Below are 26,807 nucleotides of genomic sequence, written 5' to 3' on the forward strand. Positions count from 1 at the left end.
AATACTTGTTTCAAGGACCTCAGCAGTCAAGTTAAATTAACTTTCCAATGCATCCTTGGAGCAAACACAGCTCATCTGAAGAGGCAAGCGGCTGTCCAGATAGAGCAACCAACAGCAGTTTACTGGATTAATGGCTTCAGTGGGGTTGGGGGTGAGGTAACAGTTGGCAAAAAAACGCATCTTTGCGTCTTAGTTAAATTACAGAGCTCCAGGGTGACCGAGCTGTGTATTGATTTCTCACTTGTTCACAACTTCTACTCTGCAGCCACTTCATTAGCTCCATCATTCTACCATCACCATATAAACCCTTGAACCTCCCTTTATATATATATATATATATATATATATATATATATATATATATATATATATATATATATATATATATATATATATATATATATATATATATACTGTATAAATATATATATATACTGTATATATATATATATATATATATATATATATATATATATATATATATATATATATATATATATATCCATCCATTTTCTTCCGCTTATCCAAGGTTGGTTCGCGGGGGCAGCAGCCTAAGTAGAGAAGCCCAGACTTCCCTCTCCCCAGCCACTTTGTCCAGTTCCTCCCGGGGGATTCCGAGTCTTCCCAACGTGTCCTGGGTCTTCCCCGTGGCCTCCTGCCGGTCGAACGTGCCCTAAACACCTCTCTAGGGAGGCGTTCGGGTGGCATCCTGAGCAGATACCCGAACCACCTCATCTGGCTCCTCTCAATGTGGAGGAGCAGCGGCTTTACTCTGAGCTCCTCCCAGATGACAGAGCTTCTCACCCTATCTCTAAGGGAGAGCCCCGCCACCCGGCGGAGGAAACTCATTTCGGCCGCTTGTACCCGTGATCTTGTCCTTTCGGTCATAACCCAAAGCTCATGACCATAGGTGAGGATGGGAACGTAGATCGACCGGTAAATTGAGAGCTTTGCCTTCCGGCTTAGCTCCTTCTTCTCCACAACGGATCGATACAGCCTCCACATTACTGAAGACGCCGCACCGATCCACCTGTCGATCTCACGAGCCACTCTTCCCTCACTCGTGAACAAGACTCCGAGGTACTTGAACTCCTCCACTTGGGGCAGGAGTCCAACCATCACTGGAAACGGGTCTGACTTACTGCCGGCAATGCGGACCAAGCTCTGGCACTGATCATACAGGGAGCGGACCGCCACAATCAGACAGTCCGATACCCCATACTCTCTGAGCACTCCCCACAGGACTTCCCGAGGGACACGGTCGAATGCCTTCTCCAAGTCCACAAAGCACATGTAGACTGGTTGGGCAAACTCCCATGCACCCTCAAGGACCCTGCCGAGAGTATAGAGCTGGTCCACAGTTCCACGACCAGGACGAAAACCACACTGTTCCTCCTGGATCTGAGGTTCAACTATCCGGCGTAACCTCCTCTGCAGTACACCTGAATAGACCTTACCGGGAAGGCTGAGGAGTGTGATCCCACGATAGTTGGAACACACCCTCTGGTTCCCCTTCTTAAAGAGAGGAACCTCCACCCCGGTCTGCCAATCCAGAGGTACCGCCCCCGATGTCCACGCGATGTTGCAGAGTCTTGTCAACCAAGACAGCTCCACAGCATCCAGAGCCTTAAGGAACTCCGGGCGGATCTCATCCACCCCCGGGGCCTTGCCACCGAGGAGCTTTTTAACTACCTCAGCAACCTCAGCCCCAGAAATAGGAGAGCCCACCACAGATTCTCCAGGCAGGATATAAAAAGTATACGATGCTCTTTCCGAAAATAAACAAATGAATCTGGTTCTTGCCTGTTTAAAAACAATAATATATTGTTTTGGTGTAACCACCAGATAGCGCCAGAATACAATGAGCATACACATCTCAGAGCTTTGAAGAGATTCAATTATTTCAACTGCCAATAAAACCACTGAAATGCAATGCAAATTATCTTTGGCAGTTATATATAACATGGTAGATATATATATATATATATATATATATATATATATATATATATATATATATATATATATATATATATATATATATATATATATATATATATATATATATATATATATATATATATATATATATATATATATATATATAAAAAATACTTCTGTGATCTCAATTAACTTAACCAAGTCCTAACCAGCTTGTTCTTTCATTTAAACTCAGGCACTGTAAAAAAAATTACACGTTTGACTACTTTATCAAAATCATTGTTGTTATGAATTATTGACCTATTCAAACTATTACCCAACTTCAAATACTCCACTCTGCAACTTAAAAAAAAACAACTAAATATGTTTCATTTTTCCATCCCAGAGTTATTTTTAACAAAAAGGAAATTTAAAGAAACCCAGTTATGTTAATAGATAGAGCTAAAGTCGTTAAAATGTTTTAAGTGTTGAAAGTAAAAAATAAATAAACGTATTGCTGACTTATGACACTTTTATGAGCAGGTCTTATTTGGGTTCTAAGAGTATGTGTGTATGGTGAATTTTAAGCTTGCACAAGTGTTAAACAAGCCAACTTCTGATTGACACTGTCAGGTGTTAAATTGGACAGTACGTTTATAATTGTGGTTGTAGTTTGGACCTTCTTTAATGAATGAAACTGGATTGTTTTTCAATATATCATGAGATTACGCATGTGTAGCTAATGTTGCAGCCAATCAGAGTGTGCAACCATGACAGGTAGATTTTACCAAAAGAAATAAAGTGTATTCATAGCGCTGCAATTTTCCCACATTTTGTTGTGTTATATAGCCTTATGGCAAAATTGAATACATTCTTTGTCCTCAAAATTCTACACACAATAGCCCAAAGAGACAATGTGAAGTTTTTTTTGGTGGATATTTTAGCAAATGTATTTAAAAAACAACAACAATAAATCAAATGTACATAAGTAGTCACAGCCTTTGATCAATACTTTGTTGATGCACCTTTGGCAGCAATTACAGCCTCAAGTCGTTTTGAATACGAGGCCACAAGCTTGGCACACATATCTTTGGGCAGTTTTGCACATTCCTCTTTGCAGCACCTCTCAAGCGCCATCAGATTGGATGGGAAGCGTCGGTACACAGCCATTATTGTGCGCTTGTGAAATATGTAAAAAAGAATACAAGAACACTTTAAGCCAGGATTGGAATGTTGACAATACCAAGTCTATGTTTGCACAGGGAACACTTTGCTGTGCATTGATATGATTCATATGATAGGAGCATTACAGCCAATCCGTTCCATTTGCGTAAATAAAATAAAATGTATATAACGTACGATAACATAAACTGTAAAAATGTATTAGGCTAAGTTCCCTGCACATCGATGTGAATGCATATTTATTACATACAATATATCAAATAAATTTAAAGTATCTAAATGCTGGAAAATGTGTTGCCTCTCCCCGCTTTCTCGAATTAGACTTTACCAAAACAAATGTATTATTAAAATAATTAGTGCTGTCAAACGATTACATTTTTTAATCAGATAATTCACACTTTTGCTTATTGATTAATCACGATTATTAGAATCTCATACTGGGACATGTTTTTATCTTTTACTTGAAATTTATGCTATTTATTTTCTCAAAACAGTATTATTTACGCTGTAAAAAAAAAAAAAAAAAAAAAAGGCAGTCGATTTTACCTAAATAAAAATTGGCAGCTCAGTTGCCAAAATTTTACTGGAGATAAAAAAGTTGGCACCGTTTTTTTTTTTTTCATTTTCAGTAATTCAGTCTAAAAAACACTGTAAAAAGGTTAAGGTAAAGGAGCATCTATGTACTCAAAATAAATTGAGTGATTAATCTGCGTATTTCATGATTAATGTGATCATTTTTGTGATTAATGCGTTAACTTTGACAGCCCTAAATTCTTCAGATGTGTTGTATTTTTTACATATTTGTGTTGCTTCTTATCTTTAAGTGTAGTTTCTTTAATGGAAAAAAAGTGAAGTGAATTATATTTATATTGTGCTTTTCTCAAGTGACTCAAAGCGCTTTACATTGTGAAACCCAATATCTAAGTTACATTGAAACCAGTGTGGGTGGCACTGGGAGCAGGTGGGTAAAGTGTCTTGCCCAGGGACACAACAGCAGTGACTAGGATGGCGGAAGCGGAGATCGAACCTGCAACCCTGAAGTTGCTGGCACGGCCGCTCTACCAACCGAGCTATGCCGCCCCCAAAAAAAGCCTGCTGGGTCTAGTCCCCGCGTCTATTGTGGCAGCTGGGTGCAAGTCGGCCAGCTGCTGGGGTAGTGACCTTGTGTGTCAGCGTGTCTGTGATTTTTTTCCTTTTTTTTCTCTCTTCTTTCAGGGGGAGGATCCGATTTTCCATCTCCATTGTTGCGGTCCCTGCAGGTGGGGTGGGTGGTTCCCATGGCCCCGTGCTGGGTGGCCCTGCGGTGGCCGACTTGGGTGAGGCGGCCTGGGGGAGGTTGGGTTAGTGGGAGCTCAGTTGCTGGTGGGGCAGAGACGGTCTTTTCGTCCGGCTGCGGTGAGTCTCTGGGCCCCTCGGGTCGAGGCGTCCCGTCTTTCTGCCCGCGTGGGGTGGGGTCTTTCGCTGGCTTGGTGGCTGGCTGTCTCCTGCTTCTCCTGTGCCTTGTCCTATGCTGGGCACGTCTGTCTATGGCCTGCCCTTGGCCCTCCCGGGCAGCACGGTAGGCCCAACTCTGGGATTCCTGTCGCTGACCGGCCTGGCTTCGTGGGGCCGGTGGTCCCTTGCTCCCTGAGCACCGCACCTGCTGTTTTGGGTTGGGCTATCCGAGTGGCCAGGGCCGTACTTTGGCTCCCGCACACACGGGACAATATGGCTTCGGAGTAACAGAGTGCGGGTACTAGACTGGCCTGCCTGTAGTCCAGGGGCCGTACTTATCAAGCTTCTTAGAATTACTCCTAAGAAGTCTGCTAAGAGTTGACTTAAGAGTAAATAAATTATTCGCTGAAAGCTGCACTTAAAAGTTAGTTATCAAGCGTCTTACTCACACTTTCAGCGAAGTGTAGGACTGAATCTTAAGTGTCACACTCAGAGCTGAATTACGACATTACTATGTGCCGTAAACGGAATTTTAGGTGACGTCATTTCTGTGTCCATAGAAATGACCAATCACGGAAGGGAATCCGTTGTCTAAGAATAAAGAAATATCTTGGAAATATTTAAGTGGACAATGGGAGTGTATATTTTGACAATAAACTACAAAATAATACAAAACAAACTAGTCCCCGCTGGCACTCACGCTACCGCTCCCTCTCTTCTATCGCCCACACACTCACTGACGTCACTCACCTCACGGCCACACACATACGCTACTGTCATAACATTTTCTTTCCAATTCATTAATTAGGCAACTAATTTGAAACTGGTGTGGGTGGCTCTATATATACTAGCCCACTGCAGACACATGCAGAAATCAACAAGGAATCGAAAAGTGTTAAATCTGTGACAAAAATAATATCCGCTCTGTCTAAACGATACCGTTTGATCAGCTGCTCGTCATCAAAAAAAAACAAACATTGTTCCGTTCCCTGAACGTTCGCGCACGTCTCTCTCGCCTCAGTGCCTTCCCCTGCTGGCAACTCCTAACCACTTAAGACACCTCTGAAGGTCTCTTAAATATCGTGGAGCGTAGGAGTGATTCTTAGACTTAAGAACGTTGATAAAAAGCTTTTATTCTTAAGTTTGAGAGTAGGACTAAATTTCGCAAATTCTCAGGACTTAAGTGTAAAATGGCACTCTAAGAAGCTTGATAAGTACGGCCCCAGACCTGTCTCCCATTGAAAATGTGTGGCGCAATATGAAGCCTAAAATACCACAACGGAGACCCCAGACTGTTGAACAACTTAAGCTGTACATCAAGCAAAATTGGGAAATCATTCTACCTGAAAAGCTTCAAAAATTGGTCTCCTCAGTTCCCAAACATTTACTGAGTGTTGTTAAAAGGAAAGGCCATGTAACACAGTGATAAAAATGCCCCTGTGACAACATTTTTGCAATGTGTTGCTGCCATTAAATTCTAAGTTAATGATTATTTGCAAAAATAAATTAAGTTTCTCAGTTCGAAAATTAAATATCTTAATTTAATATAAGTTGAAAAGGATTTGCAACTCATTGTATTCTGTTTTTCTTTATGAATTACACAACGTGCCAACTTCACTGGTTTTGGGTTTTGTGGAATAAAACTAGTTTGTTTCTTCAAGTGACCATTTTAGTCATGTATTATTCAACTTTTGGAAAAAAAAAAAAGAAGCAAATAAACAATAACACACAATAAGGTTTAGTGTAAATTGTACTTATTGAAATATTCATGGAGTGCAGGTCTTGTTGTAAAATTAGTTTTTGAGACGCTCTGCAATAATAATTAATAAAAGTGCTTTCAAGAAAACTTCAAAAATACGTTGTCCGCTATACTTACTATACTGTAATTTTAATCGAGTTAAAATGTTTCGGAATTTCGTCGACTAAAACTGGAATAAAACTAAACTAATTTAGATGACTAAAATATGACTATTTTTTGTCAAAAGACTATAACTAAAACTTAATCAAAAACAGCTCTCAAAATTAACACTGATACAAACCCCTAAAATATTCTGTGTCCAATTGCTCCTAATAAATAGATTTGCCTGAAGTTGGGTCATTTGCATAAATGTGCAGCCTGCTTTATAAAGAACAATTATCTTGTCGCACCTTTACACAGACTGCAGCTTTTCAATTGACCCATAAAGTCCAGAGGCAGCTGTTAAATGGTGTCAAGCTGGAACACTTGATGGCAGGTCTTAAGAGTCACACTCCACATGAGAGAGTGCTCTCCTGCAAGAATAAGCATCATCCAGCCTCTCCAATTGAACTTACTTGATCAAACTATAACCCCTCAATGCATTTGACCTACTAGTGCACTGCTCACACTGTCAACAGTCCATCCAGCCATCCATTTTTCTACCGCTTGTCCCTTTTGGTCATGCTTCTGAATTGTCAAATATACAGTATTTATTCATCCATCCATCAATACTGTAAATGCCACTAGCTCCCTCTGCTGTCGAGTCACAGTACAACTCACAAATCACTTGCATGTGTCCTTTATAATATGCAAAGGTTATTTTAGTGAAACAAAGGCATTTCTATGATCATATTCTTGCTGAGAAAGTGATCAAGAAGTGAAAGACAAGTGATGATAAATCAAAGAAAAGTGGCGCAGCAGAAATGTAATGTAGAAATAGTTACACAAGTATATAAACAAATACATTATTGTAGAACACACAGCAGTTGCTCTTTAAATGTGAATATATCCACTCTCAGCATGGTGGCAGAGGGGTTAGTGCATCTGCCTCACAATACGAAGGTCCGGGGTTTGATCCTGCGCTCGGGATCCTTCTGTGTGGAGTTTGCATGTTATCTGTGGGTTGCTTCCTCCGGTTTCCTCCCACCTCCGAAGACATGCACCTGGGCATAGGTTGATTGGCAACACTAAAAATTGGCCCTAGTGTGTGAATGTTGTCTGTGGCCCTGCGATGAGGTGACAACTTGTCCAGGGTGTACCCCGCCTTCCGCCCAAATGCAGCTGAGATAGGCTCCAGCGCCCCCCGTGACCCTGAAAGGGACAAGCGGTAGAAAATGGATGGATGGATAGATCAGTCACATCACTTCCCCCTTTTTGCCCTATTGTGATATTGTTGTCATAATATTACTTTGGAACAATACAAGTCACTACACAACTTTTCCATCCATCCATCCATTTTCTACCGCTTGTCCCTTACGGGGGTTGATGGAGCTTATCTCAGCTGCATTTGGGCGGAAGGCGGGGTACACCCTGGACAAGTCGCCACCTCATCGCAGGGCCAACACAGATAGACGGACAACATTCACACTCACATTCACACACTAGGGCCAATATAGTGTTGCCAATCAGCCTATCCCCAGGTGCATGTCTTTGGAGGTGGGAGGAAGCCGGAGTACCCGGAGGGAACCCACGCAGTCACGGGGAGAACATACAAACTCCACACACACTGTTGGTCCCAGGCAAGCAAAATGACACTGAGGCCAATGGAATCCTTGCACAAACAATCGCTCAAAATCCTTGACCGAAAACCACTACACCACCATCACTGTTTAGTTCTCCAAAAATATAGATTGTTAAATTTTGCTAACATCCAAAGATTAGCATCAATACGAATGGCCCATGGAATCCTAAATAACACTGCACCAGAGCCACTTAAGCACTTTGTCCAGTTTACATCTGCTGTGACAACTAGAAACACACGAGCCTCCACCAGGGGGCGATGTAGCGTACCCAGATGTAAAACCTCTTTTGCACAATCAGCCTTTTCATATAAAGCAATAAAGGAATGGAACGACCTCACAACAAACTTGAAAAGTCTAACTGATTACTCTTCATTCACAATTGAAGTTAAAAAGTGGCTTTGGAGCAATCAAAGCTGCTCACACGGTCACTGAGGTGGACACTAGGTTTGACATGTCACCTCAATGTGTATTATATTTATGCACGAGAACATTTTATTGTAAGCTGTGAGGTGTGTGTGTTAAAATCATGGTTGTGTTTTACAAATGATGACAGATGTGAACAAGAGCATGTATTGTCTATGTGTGGTGACGTAAATGAGGTGTGGTTGTATTGTATAATAAGTATCCATCCATCCATTTTCTACCGCTTATTCCCTTCGGGGTCGCGGGGGGCGCTGGAGCCTATCTCAGCTACAATCGGGCGAAAGGCGGGGTACACCCTGGACAAGTCGCCACCTCATCGCAAGGTGTCAATGAAAGGGCATTATATGACTTTTCTTAATTTGATTACATGCTATAGTATAATTTTATTCTTATAATTGTATTGCATGTTATTTGTATCTCTTTAATTTAGGTAGCCAGGGACTGCAGATGGAAATGAGCTATTTAGCTGTAATCTGGTGCACAACATATCTGTCTTTGAGCTTAATGTTTATGTGCATTGTCCCTTCAAATAAAGACTAAACAGAAACAGAAACAGAATTGACCCCTTTTCATGCACTTTTTGTGCAAAACGTACGTTTTGGGAGGGGCGGCCCTCTTTACACCAAGTACCACCTTAAAAAGATGTTGCTAAGGCAGACCTGGGCAAATTAAGGCCCGGGGGCCACATGCGGCCCGTTAAGCTTTTCAATCTGGCCCGCCGGACATTCCCAAATATTTTTTTTAGATCTTTAAGATGGAAAGTGTAGCTGCCATTATGATGATGTTTTCTAATGACCGTAAGTCTTCAACTATACAAAGTATTTCAATGCTTGGAATCTGCGCTTATGGATGATTTACTAGTTACTATGGTCATCTAATTAGTTACTATGGTCATCTAATTAGTTACTATGGTAATCTAACTAGTTACTATGGTAATCTACGTCACAGCAGCTCAGACGAGGCACCAAGCAGTGTGGGCGGGAAGCGTTTCCACAGACGCGGAAGGAGATTTTCACAACAAAGTTCTAAAGCTTAGTGATATATAGAATAGAATATAATAGACTATAAAGTACTTTATTGATCCCTAGGGGAAATTCAGCAAATATCAGATTTTAGGTGGGTTTATTTTGTACCCTTCGCGTTCATATTTCACTGTCTGTTGCATTTTTGTTACGTTTCACTTGATTGTAAAATATGTCGATCGAAAGGGGGTGTGACGTTCATATGTTGTCAATATTCAGTGTTTTATCGTTCATAGAAAATTTTAAATTCCATTATGTTTTTTAAGGCGGTCTGTCATAACGTTTTTAGCATTCAATCAGACTTTATTGTGAGGTTTTGTATTAGTGTTCCTAAAAATAGATATACCGGACCCCAGACACATTTTTTTCTCTAAATTTGGTCCCCGAGTCAAAATAATTGCCCAGGACTGTGCTAAGGCCTACTGTTTTTACTACCAAAGCTTGTGATTGTCAGTTTCCAACATGTCTCTTATTTGCAGCTCAGTTAAACACTAATCCAGCAATGGAAATTTCACCTTGGTTGGTTTGTACATTTGTATTGGTATGATTTTTTTTCATACATATTTCATGTTTATATTTCAAATAAATAAAATGGTGTTCATGAGCAGTGCGCACCACTAGATGGAGCCAGCGTGCCACCTTACAGAGAGGGTATTGGCAAGTCGGTGTCAAATCTGATTGGTCAAAAACCATCACGTGACTACAAGGCGCCAAATTGTACACCACTTCCTCATTGGACATTACTTGTAATTGAAGATTAGTTATTTGTCTTGTAAACATGCCCTGTTGTGCCAAAAAATGCGGGAAGTATTTAAATTGCATCGAAGAAAATGATGTAAAGTTAGCCAGGAAGGCGGGAGTGCTAATGAATGACAACAGTAACTTGTTTGAGGTAAGCAAGCATACATAGACAAGGGAGACTTGAACTGTACATCACACTCAGTAACACTTTGTTTGAGAAAACTTTTTTTCCCCAAAATTGCACCTATTCAGCATGTGTCACCAATAATCCAAACCAAACTAATACATGTTGCAGTAAAAAGCAGCATAGTTCAGTCTTCAAGTATGGTGACAATAAAATCAGGAAGCTATGCAGACTCAACACAGCAAAACCTAAGAAAAACAAAAGTAAAAGCACAGACATGCAGCGCAGTGATTACAAACAATACATTGGAGGCAGCCACCACAGTTGACATACTTCACACAAAAGTCATACTTTTTCCCGTAAATGTTATCAGCAGCAATGAGCGAGTTTACAAACAAAGCTTTCTAATATGGCTAAAAGCAATGCATTGTGGGAAATGTATAAAAATTCATAGCACACGGAGTGCATTAAATACAGCCGCAAAAGTGTCCCACAATTATACATAAGCATGTTTTGTTGTAGGTTTATGAGCTGGAGTATGTTTAGAACTACATTTAGACTTATTATTTTGGTTTGTATAAAACAACGTCAGAAAGACTGCAATTGCATGCTTCCAGGCACAACCGCACACGTCCTTGGTGACCCCTATACATACTGTCCCTATACACGACTCTGACCTTTGGTACTTTGTAGTTTGAGAATCAATCATCAATCCATCTATTTTCTACCGCTTGTGCCTCTCGGGGTGACGGGGGTGCTGCAGCCTATCCCAGATGCACTCGAGCGGAAGGCAGGATACACCCTGGACAAGTCGATGCTTCTCAAATATAGCAGGTCCAGGGTTAATGTAATTAAATGTGGCGCACCGCCACAGCATTTTTATTACTACCACACCTTTAAAATAAGTTTGTTTGTTTTTTTACTTGGAAACAAATTAAAGTAATATAATATATTGTGGGCAGCACGGTGGATCCTGGGGTTAGTACGGGTGCCTCACAATATGAAGGTCCTGGGTTCGATCCTGGGATCGGGATCTTTCTGTGTGGAGTTTGCATGTTCTGCCCGTGACTGCGTGGGTTCCCTCTGGGCAACACTAAATTGGCCCTAGTGTGTGAATGTGAGTGTGAATGTTGTTTGTCTATCTGTGGTGGCCCGGCGATGAGGTGGCGACTTGTCCAGGGTGTACCCCGCCTACCGCCCGTGTGCAGCTGGGATAGGCTCCAGCACCCCCCGCTACCTCGTAAGGGACAAGCTTTAGAAAATGGATGGATGAATGGATAATATATTGTAGCTCCAAGAAGAAATTACACCAAGTCCGACACTATTTTTAACTTTTATTACCAATCTTATGACAACAAATGGCAAAATTCCAACAGGTTTTACTTCCCGTGTACACACTTTCGTCTCTGTGCGTCCGCGCTTTCCCGCCGGACACACAACAACACTTCCTCATTCTCCGCCAATCACCGTTCAGGCACGGATGGTGTGTTTGCAAACATGGGAAAAACTGTCATTAAATCCAGTTTGAATGGATATACTGTATATATGTAGCCTATTATTTGCGCACTATTGACAAGTGATGTACCGAAAACTTGACCACCGAAAATAAAACTTTGATTACTGAAAACAGTGCTGCCGAACCCGGATGTAAACTAGATGCCAACCACTGTGCAGCGGCACACTAGTGTGCCGTGAGATACAGTCTGGTGTGCCGTGGGAGATTATCTAGTTTCACCTATTTGGGTTAAAAATATTTTTTGCAACCCAATAATTATAGTCTGCAAATGATGTGTTGTTGTTGAGTGTCGGTGCTGTCTAGAGCTCGGTAGAGTAACCATGTAATACTCTTCCATATCAGTAGGTGGCAGCCGGTAGCTAATAGCTTTGTAGATGTCGGAAACAGCGGGAGGCAGTGTGCAGGTAAAAAGGTGTCTAATGCTTAAACCAAAAATAAACAAAAGGTGAGTGCCCCTAAGAAAAGGCATTGAAGCTTAGGGAAGGCTATTCAGAGCTAAACTAAAACTCAACTGGCTTCAAAGTAAAAAAAAAACAGAATGCTGGACGACAGCAAAGACTTACTGTGGAGCAAAGACGGCGTCCACAATGTACATCCGAACATGACAATCAACAATGTCCCCACAAAGAAGGATAAAAACAACTGAAAATGTTTTGATTGTTAAAACAAAGTAGATGCGGGAAATATCGCTCAAAGAAAGACATGAAACTGCTACAGGAAAATACCAACAAGAGAAAAAGCCACCAAAATAGGAGCGCAAGACAGGAACTAAAACACTACACACAGGAAAACAGCACAAAACTCCAATTAAGTCAGGGTGTGATGTGACAGGTCGTGACAGTACACCTACTTTGAGACAAGAGCTATATTGATGCATGCTTGGTTATGGTTTAAAGTCATATCCAACAATTGCGACTTTTTCTGTCAACTGAGTTTTGTTTTTTAATGATTTCTGCTGAAAAAAAAAAAGCAAAAAATGTGCCTTGGCTCAAAAAAGGTTGAAAAACATTGGTCTAGAGCGTTGTCAGCATGTCTGTGATGTGGATGTAACCAGATATACCCGTGGACAGTAATCTACAAAATATGCAAATAGTACGAGGACAGAGGCGATTTCAAGAAGAGAAAAATCAACTGTAGCAGCGCAAAGCAAGTGTGACGTCATGCAGCTCGGCTCTTTCGTCAGGGACATCGAGGGACAGAAGTTAAGTGTTTCTAAACACGACTACATTTTATAATAACACCAGAACAAGATTAGATTTGTTCCGAGTGGTTTTTAATACAAAAAATGTTTCATTAAAAGTCTCTAGAAGGACGCTTAAAAATGCTCAAAGTACATTGTACAATAAATAACAATAATTGAAAATATGACAAAACGATATAAAAACATATCTTAATACTATTGTCATGATCCGTGGTCCGGATCATGTTTAGTTTAGTTATGTTCTGTTAGTTTTGCACTTCCTTGTTTGTTTTGTCACCATGGTTACTCATTATTTTCACCTGCCGCTGGTTTTCCGGACACGCACTTGTGGCTAATCAGAGACTTCTATTTAAGCCTGTCTTTTCCGGTCACTCGATGTGGCTTCATTGTTTTGCTTCATGCAACCTGTCAGCGCAAAGTTTTGTGAGTACTACTGGTTTCAAGTCTATGCTAAGTTTAGATTCTTTGTTTCCTGCGCTAAGTTTTAGCCTTAGCTTCCGCGTGCGATCGGCACGCATCCGTTTTGCTTGTCTTGTGTTTTTGGATGATTTATGATCAATAAATCATTCCTACCTTCACGTCTTGGTCCGGAGCCGTCAGTGTGCATTGGGAGAACAACCGCGCAGCAAGCGTAAACCCCCACGTGACAGAAATGAAGCCACCATCATGTTCTTTCGCACCTGGCCACGAGGAGATGGAGACGCGCTGGCGAAGGCGGAAGCCAGCCAGAAAGGCGTCGTTTCGTCGCCAAGACGCGTCGTTCCCCTAACTCCTCCTCCGGAACACAGCACGCCACATGCAGCCTAGTCTTCCTCGCCGCCATTGTTTGGTAATCCCATCACTCATTTTGCCAAACAGTTTACCAATTGGGCTGTCGGTCAGCTGGAGACCCGCACTGACAACTTCACTCCGCCCACTTCCGATGACGTCAGAGACCAGGACCTTTTTTTTCAATCTGCTAACTCTTTCTGTCAGCCGCCTCCAAAAGACTTAATTCCTAAAATAAAATATTATCAGGACATTTTTTCACAAGTTAGATTTTGTCAGCTTCAATCACCTCCGCCCCCAGTGACTTTGTCTCCGCCCCCCACGGACATTTTGTTTTTGTCCACCCACGCAAAATCAGGTGGGGAATACAAAAAGACAGTTTGGACAATTTAAAGGGGAGGCTTCTACCCCCCTCCTGACCTCCCGCCACCCACCCTTAAAGACTGTTCCAGACCGCAAGGAGCGTGTCTGGTATCCGCCCCTTGAGGGGGGGGGGGCTGGGGCCGGGAGCTGTGCTGGTGGGGTGGCTCAGCTGCGCCCAACCAGGCAGCAACCTCCATCCCGGCCGCCACCACCAGTCTTTCGGCATGCCAAGCCGCTACCCCCAGCTAGACCACCTCCGCCATGCTCATGGCTAACCTCTGCCCGGGTGGGCCTGCAGACGCCACCATCTTTTCCGGTGGGCCTGCAGACGCTACCATCTTGTCCGGTGGGCCTGCAGACGCCACCATCTTGTCCGGTGGGCCTGCAGACGCCACCATCTTGTCCGGTGGGCCTGCAGACGCCACCATCTTTTCCGGTGGGCTTGCAGACGCCACCATCTCCAGTTCCTGCACCCCGGCAGGCACCTGTTCCTGCACCCCGGCTGGCACCTGTTCCTGCACCCCGGCTGGCACCAGTACCTGCACCCCGGCTGGCACCAGTACCTGCTCCACGCCAGACGCCTGTACCTGCTCTACGCCAGACGCCTGTACCTGCTCCACGCCAGACGCCTGTACCTGCTCCTCGCCAGACGCCTGTACCTGCTCCTCGCCAGACGCCTGTACCTGCTCCTCGCCAGACGCCGGTACCTGCACCACGCCAGACGCCGGTACCGGCACCACGCCAGACGCCGGTACCTGCTCCTCGCCAGATGCCGGTACCTGCTCCTCGCCAGACGCCGGTACCTGCTCCTCGCCAGACACCGGTACCTGCTACCACGCCTGACTCGCCGCCGGTACCTGCTACCACGCCTGACTCGCCGCCGGTACCTGCTACCACGCCTGACTCGCCGCCTGTACCTGCTACCACGCCTGACTCGCCCGCTGCGGCGTCCAAGCCTGCCAGGACGGCGCCGACGCACCCATCTCCCCGTCAACCACGGATGTGGCCGCTCCCTGATCGTCCGCCTCGCCGAGTGCGCCCACCTCCCCGTTGGTCACGAATGTGGCCATTCCCTGGTCGCCCGCCTCGCCTGCTGCAGCGGCGTTCCACTCGCCGCCGCCACTTGACTTGTCCTCGGTGGATTCGGGGACACTAGGTCTGGCGACCCACCACCATGTCCCCCTCCCACCCTCCCATGACTCTCGATTCTGCCTTGTATATTTTGTTTTGGTGTTTTAGACATCTGGAATCTGTCTTTTAAGGGGGGGGGGGCTCTGTCATGATCCGTGGTCCGGATCATGTTTAGTTTAGTTCTGTTCTGTTAGTTTTGCACTTCCTTGTTTGTTTTGTCACCATGGTTACTCATTATTTTCACCTGCCGCTGGTTTTCCGGACACGCACCTGTGGCTAATCAGAGACTTCTATTTAAGCCTGTCTTTTCCGGTCACTCGGTGTGGCTTCATTGTTTTGCTTCATGCAACCTGTCAGCGTAAAGTTTTGTGAGTACTACTGGTTTCAAGTCCATGCTAAGTTTAGATTCTTTGTTTCCTGCGCTAAGTTTTAGCCTTAGCTTCCGCGTGCGATCGGCACGCGTCCGTTTTGCTTGTCTTGTGTTTTCGGATGATTTATGATCAATAAATCATTCCTACCTTCACGTCTTGGTCCGGAGCCGTCAGTGTGCATTGGGAGAACAACCGCGCAGCAAGCGCAAACCCCCACGTGACAACTATTAATTTAGAAAAATTAATTAATTAATACTATGATTTGTTTTTAAATATATGTATACTTTTTTTAGCCTAAATCATAGCAGATTAGGCAAATTATTCGACGACATCATGGGGACCACGCCCCCACCGCCACATGTATCTTGGCAGTCGAGGGGAAACCATGATTTACCTCTCCTATAAGGGGCGGTAAGGTTTCAGGGGGGCCACGAGAGGCAAGGGGGACTTCTTTTTTCGTGCTTGAACAAAACACAAAAGTACTCATAAAATATGTCACTCTTTGTTTTGGTGTGACCGCCAGGTTTGGGAAGATGGTGTTGCACTATGATTTTATTACATTGCATTAAGTTTTGTGTGTATTACACAGGCATACTGCACTCACATTGCTGCAAAGTAGTCTAATAGTATTTATTAGCCTGAAAAAAATTGTGTTATTGGTCGTTTTCTATTTCGAGGCTGAGGTTAATGAACCGGAAAAGCACCATCAAAGCTGCGCAAAATGCCTTTCTTCCTTGAATGTATGATTTATTGTGGCCTCCAGCAAGATAGCATCAGTTGTTCGCCCTCTGTGGAAGCAATGTGATGCTGCAAAGCTTAAAAGTGTCAGACAGGGATTTGATATAACCACGCAGACCTTGGAAACTTTGCTGAACTTAAAACAACTGACTAGAATACTAAAAAAAAAAAAATCAAAGTCCTGAATGACTTACACATTTTCCTCACTGCTCTCAAAAGAACATACTCTACTAAAGCGCAATGACATGTGAGACTCAGCCATGTTTTGATCAATCTTACTAATGGGAACTCTGTCTTTTGTATTAAATCATTTGAATTAGTTCTAAAAACTACACAAGAAGCGACATCGGTCATTCTTTCTCGCCAAATAGGACGAAGAGGTTAATTTTCTGCTTAATTGTGTGGCGTCATTGAGCTCCAGAGATTTTTATTTGTGTGTTTGAAGTGCTCTGAGGGCCGGCGGGTTCCAGGCGTGTCACTTTCACCGCCCATCAAGCTGCTGTCTGATCATTGGTGAGCCAAAGTCATCGACCATGACAGCGTTTGCTGCTTTGGAGTGTCTTCAAAAAGGTGTGTGTGTGTGTGTGTGTGTGTGTGTGTGTGTGTGTGTGTGTGTGTGTGTGTGTGTGTGTGTGTGTGTGTGTGTGTGTGTGTGTGTGTGTGTGTGTGTGTGTGTGTGTGTGTGTGTTGCCTCACGTTACAAATCTGATGGAGATTTTGTTTGTATGCTGTGTTAAAGCTTGTCAAATGTCACCACCCACAGAAGTTAATTATTAATATTGAGTTAAGTTAAAGAGCCCCTCTAATGCTGACAATATTGGCACTTATTTTATAGTTGAATTATGGAACCTGCGGACAAACAGAGAAAGGACAGACCCCGGTGCTTAAAAATGAGAGAAAAAGAAGGTAAGCCGCTTGTATTTTATTTTGCATCCTCTTCTACTGATGTTTTCCTCAAACTTCTTGAGGAAATGCTGAACGAGCATGAAGAAAACAAAGCCATGGTGTCTATGGAAGAGCAGGGAAGTCTAGAAATGGCGATTATTTTCTTTTTTGATCATAATTTAAACCATATTAGTTTTGAAGTAATCAAAAACATGCAATTAAGTGATGAAAATAGTAGTTTTACAAGTCTTCATCCACACTGTCTATGACAGGGGTGTCAAACTTGTTTTCATTGAGGGCCACATCACAGTTATGGCTGGCTGCCTTCAAAATGGAAAAACTAATACATTTAGTAAGAAAATATAACAGGGCTGTACGCTTAGCTTTTTCACTAGGAGCACCGGTGCTACTAATTGAAAAACAATAGTAGCACAGAAAAATTGTCGTAGCACAGAAAAAATTTAGGACCAATATTACGTGTCTTAAATATCACAATTTCATTATTAACACATAGACATGTGCACTCATACATATGAACACAATGCCATCATAAGGCCTACTGCAACCCTTAATTAAACCCATAGGACATCCCTGTCGCTAACACTAGTAGAGCTATGTGCATGGCGGGGTGCAACGTATTCACTTGCTCTGAGCGGAGTGTAAAATGAAATTATGTGCAGTGCGTACACTTATTTTAAAATAATTGTATTTAACAGGAAATAATGGAAATGGAACATAAACATGTATTTGACGCTCAAATCTTAACATTAGGAATGTAATGACAACTACTATAGTATAGTGTTACTTTATTTACATACACAAAGTTGTATACACAAACTGTTGGCAATTTGGAGTGCAATACTTTGAGAAATCAAACTTTAACTATTATGTGAGTGTGAATGTTGTCTACTGTATGTACCTTGGCTCTGCGATGAGGTGGCGACTTGTCCAGAGTGTACTCTGCCTTCCGCCAGAGTGCAGCTGGGATATGCTCCAGCCTCGATGCGACCCCGAACGGGACAAGCGATAGAAAATGGATGGATGTTTAATAACATTGTAACTATTTTTTGTTCCATCATTAAAATGTAATGTGTACATTTTATTATGTAGGTCTATTATTTATTTAGACCAGGGATTCTCAAACTGTGGTACGTGTAACACTACTGGAACGGGGGCTCCACCGAGTGGTACGCCTTAGAATCTCTTGATTAAAGTACAGTGTTTAATTGTCCTATATTCAAACACAGTTTTACTGTTCAAACTTTGTGTACCGGTATATGTTACAGGGGCCACAAATATTAAATATAATTGTTTACTTAAACAGCTCTATACTCTCGGCAGGGTCCTTGAGGGTGCATGGGAGTTTGCCCAACCAGTCTACATGTGTTTTGTGGACTTGGAGAAGGCATTCGACCGTGTCCCTTGGGAAGTCCTGTGGGGAGTGCTCAGAGAGTATGGGGTATCGGACTGTCTGATTGTGGCGGTCCGCTCCCTGTATGATCAGTGCCAGAGCTTGGTCCGCATTGCCGGCAGTAAGTCGGACACGTTTCCTGTGAGGGTTGGACTCCGCCAAGGCTGCCCTTTGTCACCGATTCTGTTCATAACTTTTATGGACAGAATTTCTAGGCGCAGTCAAGGCGCTGAGGGGATCTGGTTTGGTGGCTGCAGGATTAGGTCTCTGCTTTTTGCAGATGATGTGGTCCTGATGGCTTCATCTGGCCAAGATCTTCAGCTCTCACTGGATCGGTTCACAGCCGAGTGTGAAGCGACTGGGATGAGAATCAGCACCTCCAATTCAGAGTCCATGGTTCTCGCCCGGAAAAGGGTGGAGTGCCATCCCCGGGTTGCAAAGGAGACCCTGCCCCAAGTGGAGGAGTTCAAGTACCTGGGAGTCTTGTTCACGAGTGAGGGAAGAGTGGATCGTGAGATCGACAGGCGGATCGGTGCGGCGTCTTCAGTAATGCGGACGCTGTATCGATCCGTTGTGGTGAAGAAGGAGCTGAGCCGAAAGGCAAAGCTCTCAATTTACCGGTCGATCTACGTTCCCATTCTCACCTATGGTCATGAGCTTTGGGTTATGACCGAAAGGACAAGATCACGGGTACAAGCGGCTGAAATTAGTTTCCTCCGCCGGGGCTCTCCCTTAGAGATAGGGTGAGAAGCTCAAAGTAAAGCCGCTGCTCCTCCACATCGAGAGGAGCCAGATGAGGTGGTTCGGGCATCTGGTCAGGATGCCACCCGTGCGCCTCCCTAGGGAGGTGTTTAGGGCACGTCCGACCGGTAGGAGGCCACGGGGAAGACCCAGGACACGTTGGGAAGTCTATGTCTCCCAGCTGGCCTGGGAACGCCTCGAGATCCCCCGGGAAGAGCTGGACGAAGTGGCTGGGGAGAGGGAAGTCTGGGCTTCCCTGCTTAGGCTGCTTCTCCCGCGACCGGACCTCGGATAAGCGGAAGAAGATGGATGGATGGATGGATACTTAAACCTCTGCTTTGTTTTTAGTAAATACTTGGGCATACTACGCTACTGTATTTTAATGTCCGTCATTATAGTGGTTCTTGGAGAGCCAAGTGTTTTCGAGGTGGTATTTGGTGAAAAATGTTTGAGAACCACTGATTTAGACAGTTATGACTAAACAAAAATATCACTGATATGTTTTTAAGAAAAACAAACACTTTCAAAACCAGTGTACAGACTAGTGCATGAACATACACTATATTGCCAAAAGTATTTGGCCACCCATCCAAATGATGAGAATCACGACTATAAAATCAAGCACTTAGGCATGGAGACTGTTTCTACAAACATTTGTGAAAGAATGGGCCGCTCTCAGTGATTTCCAGCGTGGAACTGTCATAGGATGCCACCTGTGCAACAAATCCAGTCGTGAAATTTCCTCGCTCCTAAATATTCCAAAGTCAACTTTATTATAAGAAAAGTGAAGAGTTTGGGAACAACAGCAAGTCAGCCACCAAGTGGTAGGCCACGTAAACTGACAGAGAGGGGTCAGCGGATGCTAAAGCGCATAGTGCAAAGACTTTCTGCACAGTCAGTTGCTACAGAGCTCCAAACTTCATGTGACCTTCCAATTAGCCCACATACAGTACGCAGAGAGCTTCATGGAATGGGTTTCCATGGCCGAGCAGCTGCTTCTAAGCCATGCATCACCAAGTCCAATGCAAAGCGTTGGATGCAGTGGTGTAAAGCACGTCGCCACTGGACTCTAGAGCAGTGGAGACGCCTTCTCTGGACTGATGAATCACGCTTTTCCATCTGGCAATCTGATGGACGAGTCTGGGTTTGGAGGTTGCCAGGAGAATGCTACATTTCGGACTGCATTCTGCAGAGTGTTAAATTTGGTGGAGGAGGAATTATGGTGTGGGGTTGTTTTTCAGGAGTTGGGCTTGGACCCTTAGTTCCAGTGAAAGGAACTTTGAATGCTCCAGGATACCAAAACATTTTGGACAATTCCATGGGATGGCACTTCAAGTTCATATGTGAGTAAAGGCAGGTGGCCAAATACTTTAGGCAATATAGTGTATGTGTGCATGGTTATGGTCATATGCAGAAACAAACTAGTTTTATTGTTATTCTATATTTATTCTATACAACTACACTAAGTATGCATAACAATTGGCGTCTTGGCCACTGTCCCGTGCAAATACAGCAACTAGTGTTATAAAACTAACATATACATGTCTCACATAGCTGTATTTCTTTGTGTTAGCTTAAAATATGACAAATATGCTCTTTTGGGTTGTCAAGTTGTGCAATTAATAGCTAAACAAGCATCAGCTGAACATCGATTAAAACACACTGTACAGGTACAGTATATGTATTGGCGGGTAAGCTCGGCTCAGCTGATCGCGGCATCATGGTCTACTACAAAAGCAGTTTGTTTTTAAGCGAGTCTTTATTTTCGGACATGTACGTGGTATAGTAAGCAGCCTTGCTACCGCTCTACCGTCTTTAATAGTAACAGTAATTCAGTAAAGTATGAGTCATTTGCAAATATTAGCTTCTGCTTACTTACTGTTGCGCAGATGTCCTGATGGTTAGTGCAGACGGCACTGCAAGTTGGTTGTATTTTTGCTGTAGAGAATCGAGCCACAGGGTTTACGGTTTGTTTTATTGTCTACCGCAGAAGGGGTGAAGTGTGTCCATTCGACTGCTCTTCTCTTTCTTTCCGGTGTAGAAGACATACTGAATTGATGTCTTGTATCGAGTCCTGCTTTTCCGGGTGAAAAATCAAAACACCTCCTCTTACAAAGATGCTAGTTGTGATTGGATACCCCTCATGCTTTTCCACCCGCACCTATCCCACATGCAACTGTGATTGGATATTGTGTACCACCAGCTTAAAGTGGAAATTAAATATGATTGGATTTTGTCACTGTCAGTATTTTCGACTCGTTATAATTCATTGACTAAATTGTCAATTAATTTTGTCATTGTTTTAGTAAATGTGCTTTTGTTTTCATTCGTTATCATGCTAATTTAATTAAGGTAAAATAGGTCGTTGATAATAACAAAGACGATTTATTTTATTTTATTAATTTTTTTTGTCATAAAAAAATACAATCATGTGTGCTTACAGACTGTATCCCTGCAGACTGTATTGATCTATATTGATATATAATGTAGGAACCAGAAATATTAATAACAGAAAGAAACAACCCTTTTGTGCGAATGAGTGTGAATGAGTGTAAATGGGAGAGGGAGGTTTTTTGGGTTGGTGCACTAATTGTAAGTGTATCTTGTGTTTTTTATTTTGATTTAATTTTAAAAAAAAAATGTATATATATATATTTTTTTTTTTTTTTTTTTTTTTTAATTTCTTGTGCGGCCAGGTACCAATCGATCCACGGACCGGTACCGGGCCGCGGCCCGGTGGTTGGGGACCACTGCTGTATATGACGTCACACCAAGAGGTGGCGACATATCAAATCTGGCAATGGAAAGAGGGCGTTCCAAGTATAGTTAGTTACCTACCAATTACTCAAACACTAATTGATATTTTGGAAAATGACTGCCAGATTAATTTTCAGGAGCAAAAAAACATAAAGAGAACTTAGTGACATTTTGGTCATCTGAATGCTATGGGTTCTTTTGGAAGTAACAAGAGTAGAAATGAGAATTAAATCTAGGCAAGTCTGTCTACTATAGCTTCAACACCAATGACCTCTGACCACACCATTTCTTCTTTTCTGCATTAATGAACAAATAAGAACTACAGCCACAAAATAGGTGACAACTCCATATTGTCTTCCAATTTCACTTCCTGTGACCAGATGTCCCAATGCTTTTGACCAAGCACAGTGTGTTTTGGACCGAGCAGTTCCATTGAACAACTCATAAAGTGAGTTGCAGACAAGAGGCCTGTGTGTTGTCTTGATATGAGCAAGCATTCCAAATATGTGGTTGTTTGGTGGGCTGGGGGTTGTGGACCAGCGAGCCGCCTAAAGTGGTGGGGAAAGTATGTCTAAGACTGGCTGTCGGCTCACATCCATGTCCACAACAGATATATCCTAAACCAATGGCGAACACTTAGGGTCTGGTCTACTAAGATCCAAATAAATAACTGTTAAATAGTGTGTGCAAGCTTACAATTTTGTGTACTAAAATTGGGTGTGTTGCATGTGATCTACTAAGACTGCGTGTACAATTGATGACAAATGCAAAAGGTGTGGAGACCGTCCTATTGATATGAGGTTTTTGTGTGTATACCGGCTATTAACATGGAGACACTCATTTCCTCCACATTCATGGCATCGTATGGTCCAACCTTTGGCGTTTTATTATGCAATTGAACACGCAGCACACAACTACATTATATACCACCTTTTTTGGGCAATAATGAAGTGCGGTCTAGACAACAGAACGTACTTTTAGCATGTTAAGGGTGCGCTACTGGAAGCGGTGATGGCACGCCTGGAATGATCCATTTGGAAGAAAATGCATAGTGCATGAAGTTTTTTCACATCGGAGATCTATTAGAATACATATTTTTTATGAAAAACGAGTACCATTAAAAAATACAGCCAACAGACACCAAAACAAATCAACTGAATTTGTTTTAATCAGCCCATTAAGTCATGCAGCAGCTATAATTATACTAAAATATATTTAATTATATTGCTAAATCAGTGTTTCCCCCAGAACATGTGTTAGTTAAAGTGGTGTCTCTCCAGCGGACAGACCGGGGAAGGGGGTGGGTGGGTGTAAGGATCGCTGTAACTCGGCCTGTTGCCATCACATCTCCACCTCGTCGCTGCCACCATAGCCTGGGGGGGCAATAGACTACAGACTGCGGTGAAGTAAGCCGGCTTCGTCGCGTGAAGAAACCTACAATTTTTGGTTGTGTTTTCCGCTCCATTTGCTGAATGGCGATATACGATATATATCTCGATATTTTTTCAGTAAAGTAAAAACAAAACAGTCCTAGTTACCTGAGATACTAAGTATGTCATTATTATGACTTAGTGAGTCAATATTTTGACTTATTAATTTACTAAGTCAAAATAATGACAAAATAATGACTTACTAAGTCAAATTAATGACTTACTGTAAGTAAGCGTTCGCAATAAGCGTTGGAAAAAAAGAGTTAAAAGTGGGGCCACATGCTGATATATGTTCAACTCATCATGCTTAATTTATTACAGCATTTGGGAAGCCTGTAGTTGATTTTTATTATGTAAATGTTATATTTTTATCAACATGTGATAGCAGGGACTCTGCCATTCAAAACTAGGCTGCTACATTACTAATGATTAATGTAACTATAGCTGGAAAAAATAGTACAATAGCAATAGGAGAGACTATTCATCCCTGAACACCATGGAGTTCATGTAGGCTTTATGATGCAGTTACATTATTATATCAACTATCAGAGACAGCTTCAGGAAACTCTCCATTCAACATAATGTTGTTTTTTGCTGCTTCAACACAGCTCAATCAACACAGAAAAAGGTAAAGTACAATAACTTAGTTGTTAACTGTAGGTCAGTAATGCTTGTCTTTCTCTCAGACAGACAGGGCTTGGCTGTCCGTAACACACACACGCACGCACACACACGGCAAAATGAGCTAACGTTACGCTAAAAGATAATTAGCCTTCACCTCAACGACTGCGAGCGAGCTGAGCTGCCGCTTATGTTTCTAGAACATCAACAGGCTCATAGTGATGTTACTAGTAGTTGACTGGGAGGTGTTTATTATAATTTGGGGACAGTCCTTATGCTTACCTGCTAAACACCTTTCTGCTCACCCCACCGCAGGAGCACTGACTCCATGCGCTCTGAATACGCACTGCTGATTGGCTGTTACATGTGCTCTGAATATGCACTGCTGATTGGCTGTTACATGCGCTCTGAATACGCACTGCTGATTGGCTGTTACATGTGCTCTGAATACGCACTGCTGAATGGCTGTTAACTGTGCTCTGAATACGCACTGCTGATTGGCTGTTACCGCTCTGCGTGTGACCAATCAGATGGTTCTGTGGGTGGGACAATGCTGGGTGCTGCAGAGACGTACTGACAGAGGCAGAGGCAGAACTAAGCGCAGCAGCTTGTTAAAACTTTAGTTTAGGCGGTGGCTCTTTGTTGTTAAGGCGGCTGCCTTAACAACAAAGCGCTGCGGAAACCCTGCTAAATAGACAATATGTCTAATATTTTAATTTCTGACATTCCAAATATGTTGAAACACACACAATTGTCGGTCTTTACAGCACACACGCTTCCTTTTTCCCAGCCATTTATGCCTAACTTTGTCAGTTTGGGCAAACATTTTAACCGGGCTAAATATAGACACAAAAAACTATTTAAGTCTTGATAAATGACATTAAAAGTGCTAAGTGATTATATTTGTATTTTCTCCTCCCAGTATTGTGGGCGTTGTGTTTTTCAGCATACATTCTGCTTATTCATGAAGACAGACACTCTGAATGGGTTTCGCGCTATATTTTGCTCTTTAATAGATCGCAATTCTCTGTGTAGATCAACTTTGCGTGTGCTATCAAGTTTGCACATGTTTTAATACATGCAAACCTTTCGTGGCTCAGGCCCTTATGTACTGCTAGGGGGTTATAATAATGATTTACAGTAGAATACTCACATTAGCTCACTATGGCCACGTCACCAATTTGACTCTAAATGTTTTATAACATTTATTTGTGATTAATTACACGTTGTTATTCTTGACATCCCTAATACTAACACTAATACTGAAAAATACTTGCCTCTCACGATCCCCCAACCATTTCAAATTGAATTGGCTCCTTGGTGGGAATTAGCCATGTTATTTTCTTGGTATCCCAAAATGCTTCATTTAAAAAATACATTTTAGTAAATAAATGCAAAAAGCAGATCTGTCTTTCACTGCCCTCAGGCAGCTGTAAACCTCTTCAAATTAATCTCCAGGGATTCACATGGAGCTTACTTGATGTTTGATGCAGATCCTGCCAAGCCATTCCTCTCTTCCGTGTCTGCGTCTGATTTTCAAGTAAAGCAAAATAACAAACAAAATAATTGTGCAGGCCTAGTGGGTTGCCAGCCTCACAACTCATAAGGTATTAAGTCACTTGTTGGTAATAGAATGTGTTTGATTGGCAGATGTTTGCAGCCATCTTAAAAAGAAAAATAATGTTGGCGATGATTTTAGTGAACACAACAACACATGAGGTGTCCAGGCTGGTCCACTCGTATTGTAGCCCAAGTCAATTAGGGTTGTCACGGCAATGGGATAGATGCTTTTTCCTTATGACAAGCTAATGCATCATTAAAAAAAACATAAAACACCAAGCTCTGGGGACATTGAGAGTAAAATATCAGCAACCCTAGATAGATAGGGCTGGGCGATTTAAGACAATATCAATAAAAATATTGCAAAATAACTTTTCTTTGAGGTTAGTAAGAGGCAATTTCGATGGTATGAATTTGTTTACGTTTTAAAAGATGTTAGACTCGCCAGCTATAGACGACTGCAGCAACAAGCAGCACATAGATAATACACTATATTGCCAAAGGTATTTGGCCACCTGCCTTGACTCACATATGAACTTGAAGTGCCATCCCATTCCTAACCCATAGGGTTCAATATGACGTCTGTCCACCTTTTGCAGCTATTACAGCTTCAACTCTTCTGGGAAGGCTGTCGACAAGGTTGCGGAGTGTGTTTATAGGAACTTTCGACCATTCTTCCAAAAGCGCATTGGTGAGGTCACACACTGATGTTGGTCGTGAAGGCCTGGCTCTCAGTCTCTGTTCTAATTCATCCCAAAGATGTTCTATCGGGTTCAGGTCAGGACTCTGTGCAGGCCAGTCAAGTTCATCCACACCAGACTATGTCACCCATGTCTTTATGGACCTTGCTTTGTGCACTGGTGCACAGTCATGTTGGAAGAGGAAGGGGCCTGCTCCAAACTGTTCCCACAAGGTTGGGAGCATGGAATTGTTCAAAATGTTTTGGTATCCTGGAGTTCATTTCAAAGTTCATTTCATTGGAACTAAG

At 42.6% G+C, this 26,807-nt stretch overlaps 1 protein-coding gene and 1 long non-coding RNA gene across 4 annotated transcripts in view; one reads left to right on the forward strand and one right to left on the reverse strand.

Annotated features, from left to right (window-relative positions):
• slc35f3b (solute carrier family 35 member F3b) overlaps nucleotides 1-26,807 on the reverse strand; it is a 166,002-nt gene that overhangs the window by 114,887 nt on the left and 24,308 nt on the right. The window contains exon 1 of one of the 3 annotated variants that reach the window (XM_062058327.1): nucleotides 13,617-13,756. The exons of the other annotated variants lie outside the window; for them this stretch is intronic. Within the exon in view, the coding sequence (XP_061914311.1) occupies nucleotides 13,617-13,650 (34 nt within the window). The 5' untranslated portion in view covers nucleotides 13,651-13,756. Of the gene's footprint in view, nucleotides 1-13,616; nucleotides 13,757-26,807 lie in introns of those variants that run through there. 3 annotated transcript variants of the gene reach the window in all.
• The window catches only part of LOC133657247 (uncharacterized), a 66,754-nt gene continuing 50,171 nt past the window's right edge, over nucleotides 10,225-26,807 (forward strand). The window contains exons 1-3 of the long non-coding RNA XR_009827245.1: nucleotides 10,225-10,353; nucleotides 16,860-16,984; nucleotides 17,250-17,320. This is a non-coding gene — a long non-coding RNA (uncharacterized LOC133657247). The remainder of the gene's footprint in view (nucleotides 10,354-16,859; nucleotides 16,985-17,249; nucleotides 17,321-26,807) is intronic.

The sequence above is a fragment of the Entelurus aequoreus genome, linkage group LG09 (genome assembly GCF_033978785.1).
Source record: "Entelurus aequoreus isolate RoL-2023_Sb linkage group LG09, RoL_Eaeq_v1.1, whole genome shotgun sequence".
Taxonomy (NCBI): Eukaryota; Metazoa; Chordata; class Actinopteri; order Syngnathiformes; family Syngnathidae; genus Entelurus; species Entelurus aequoreus.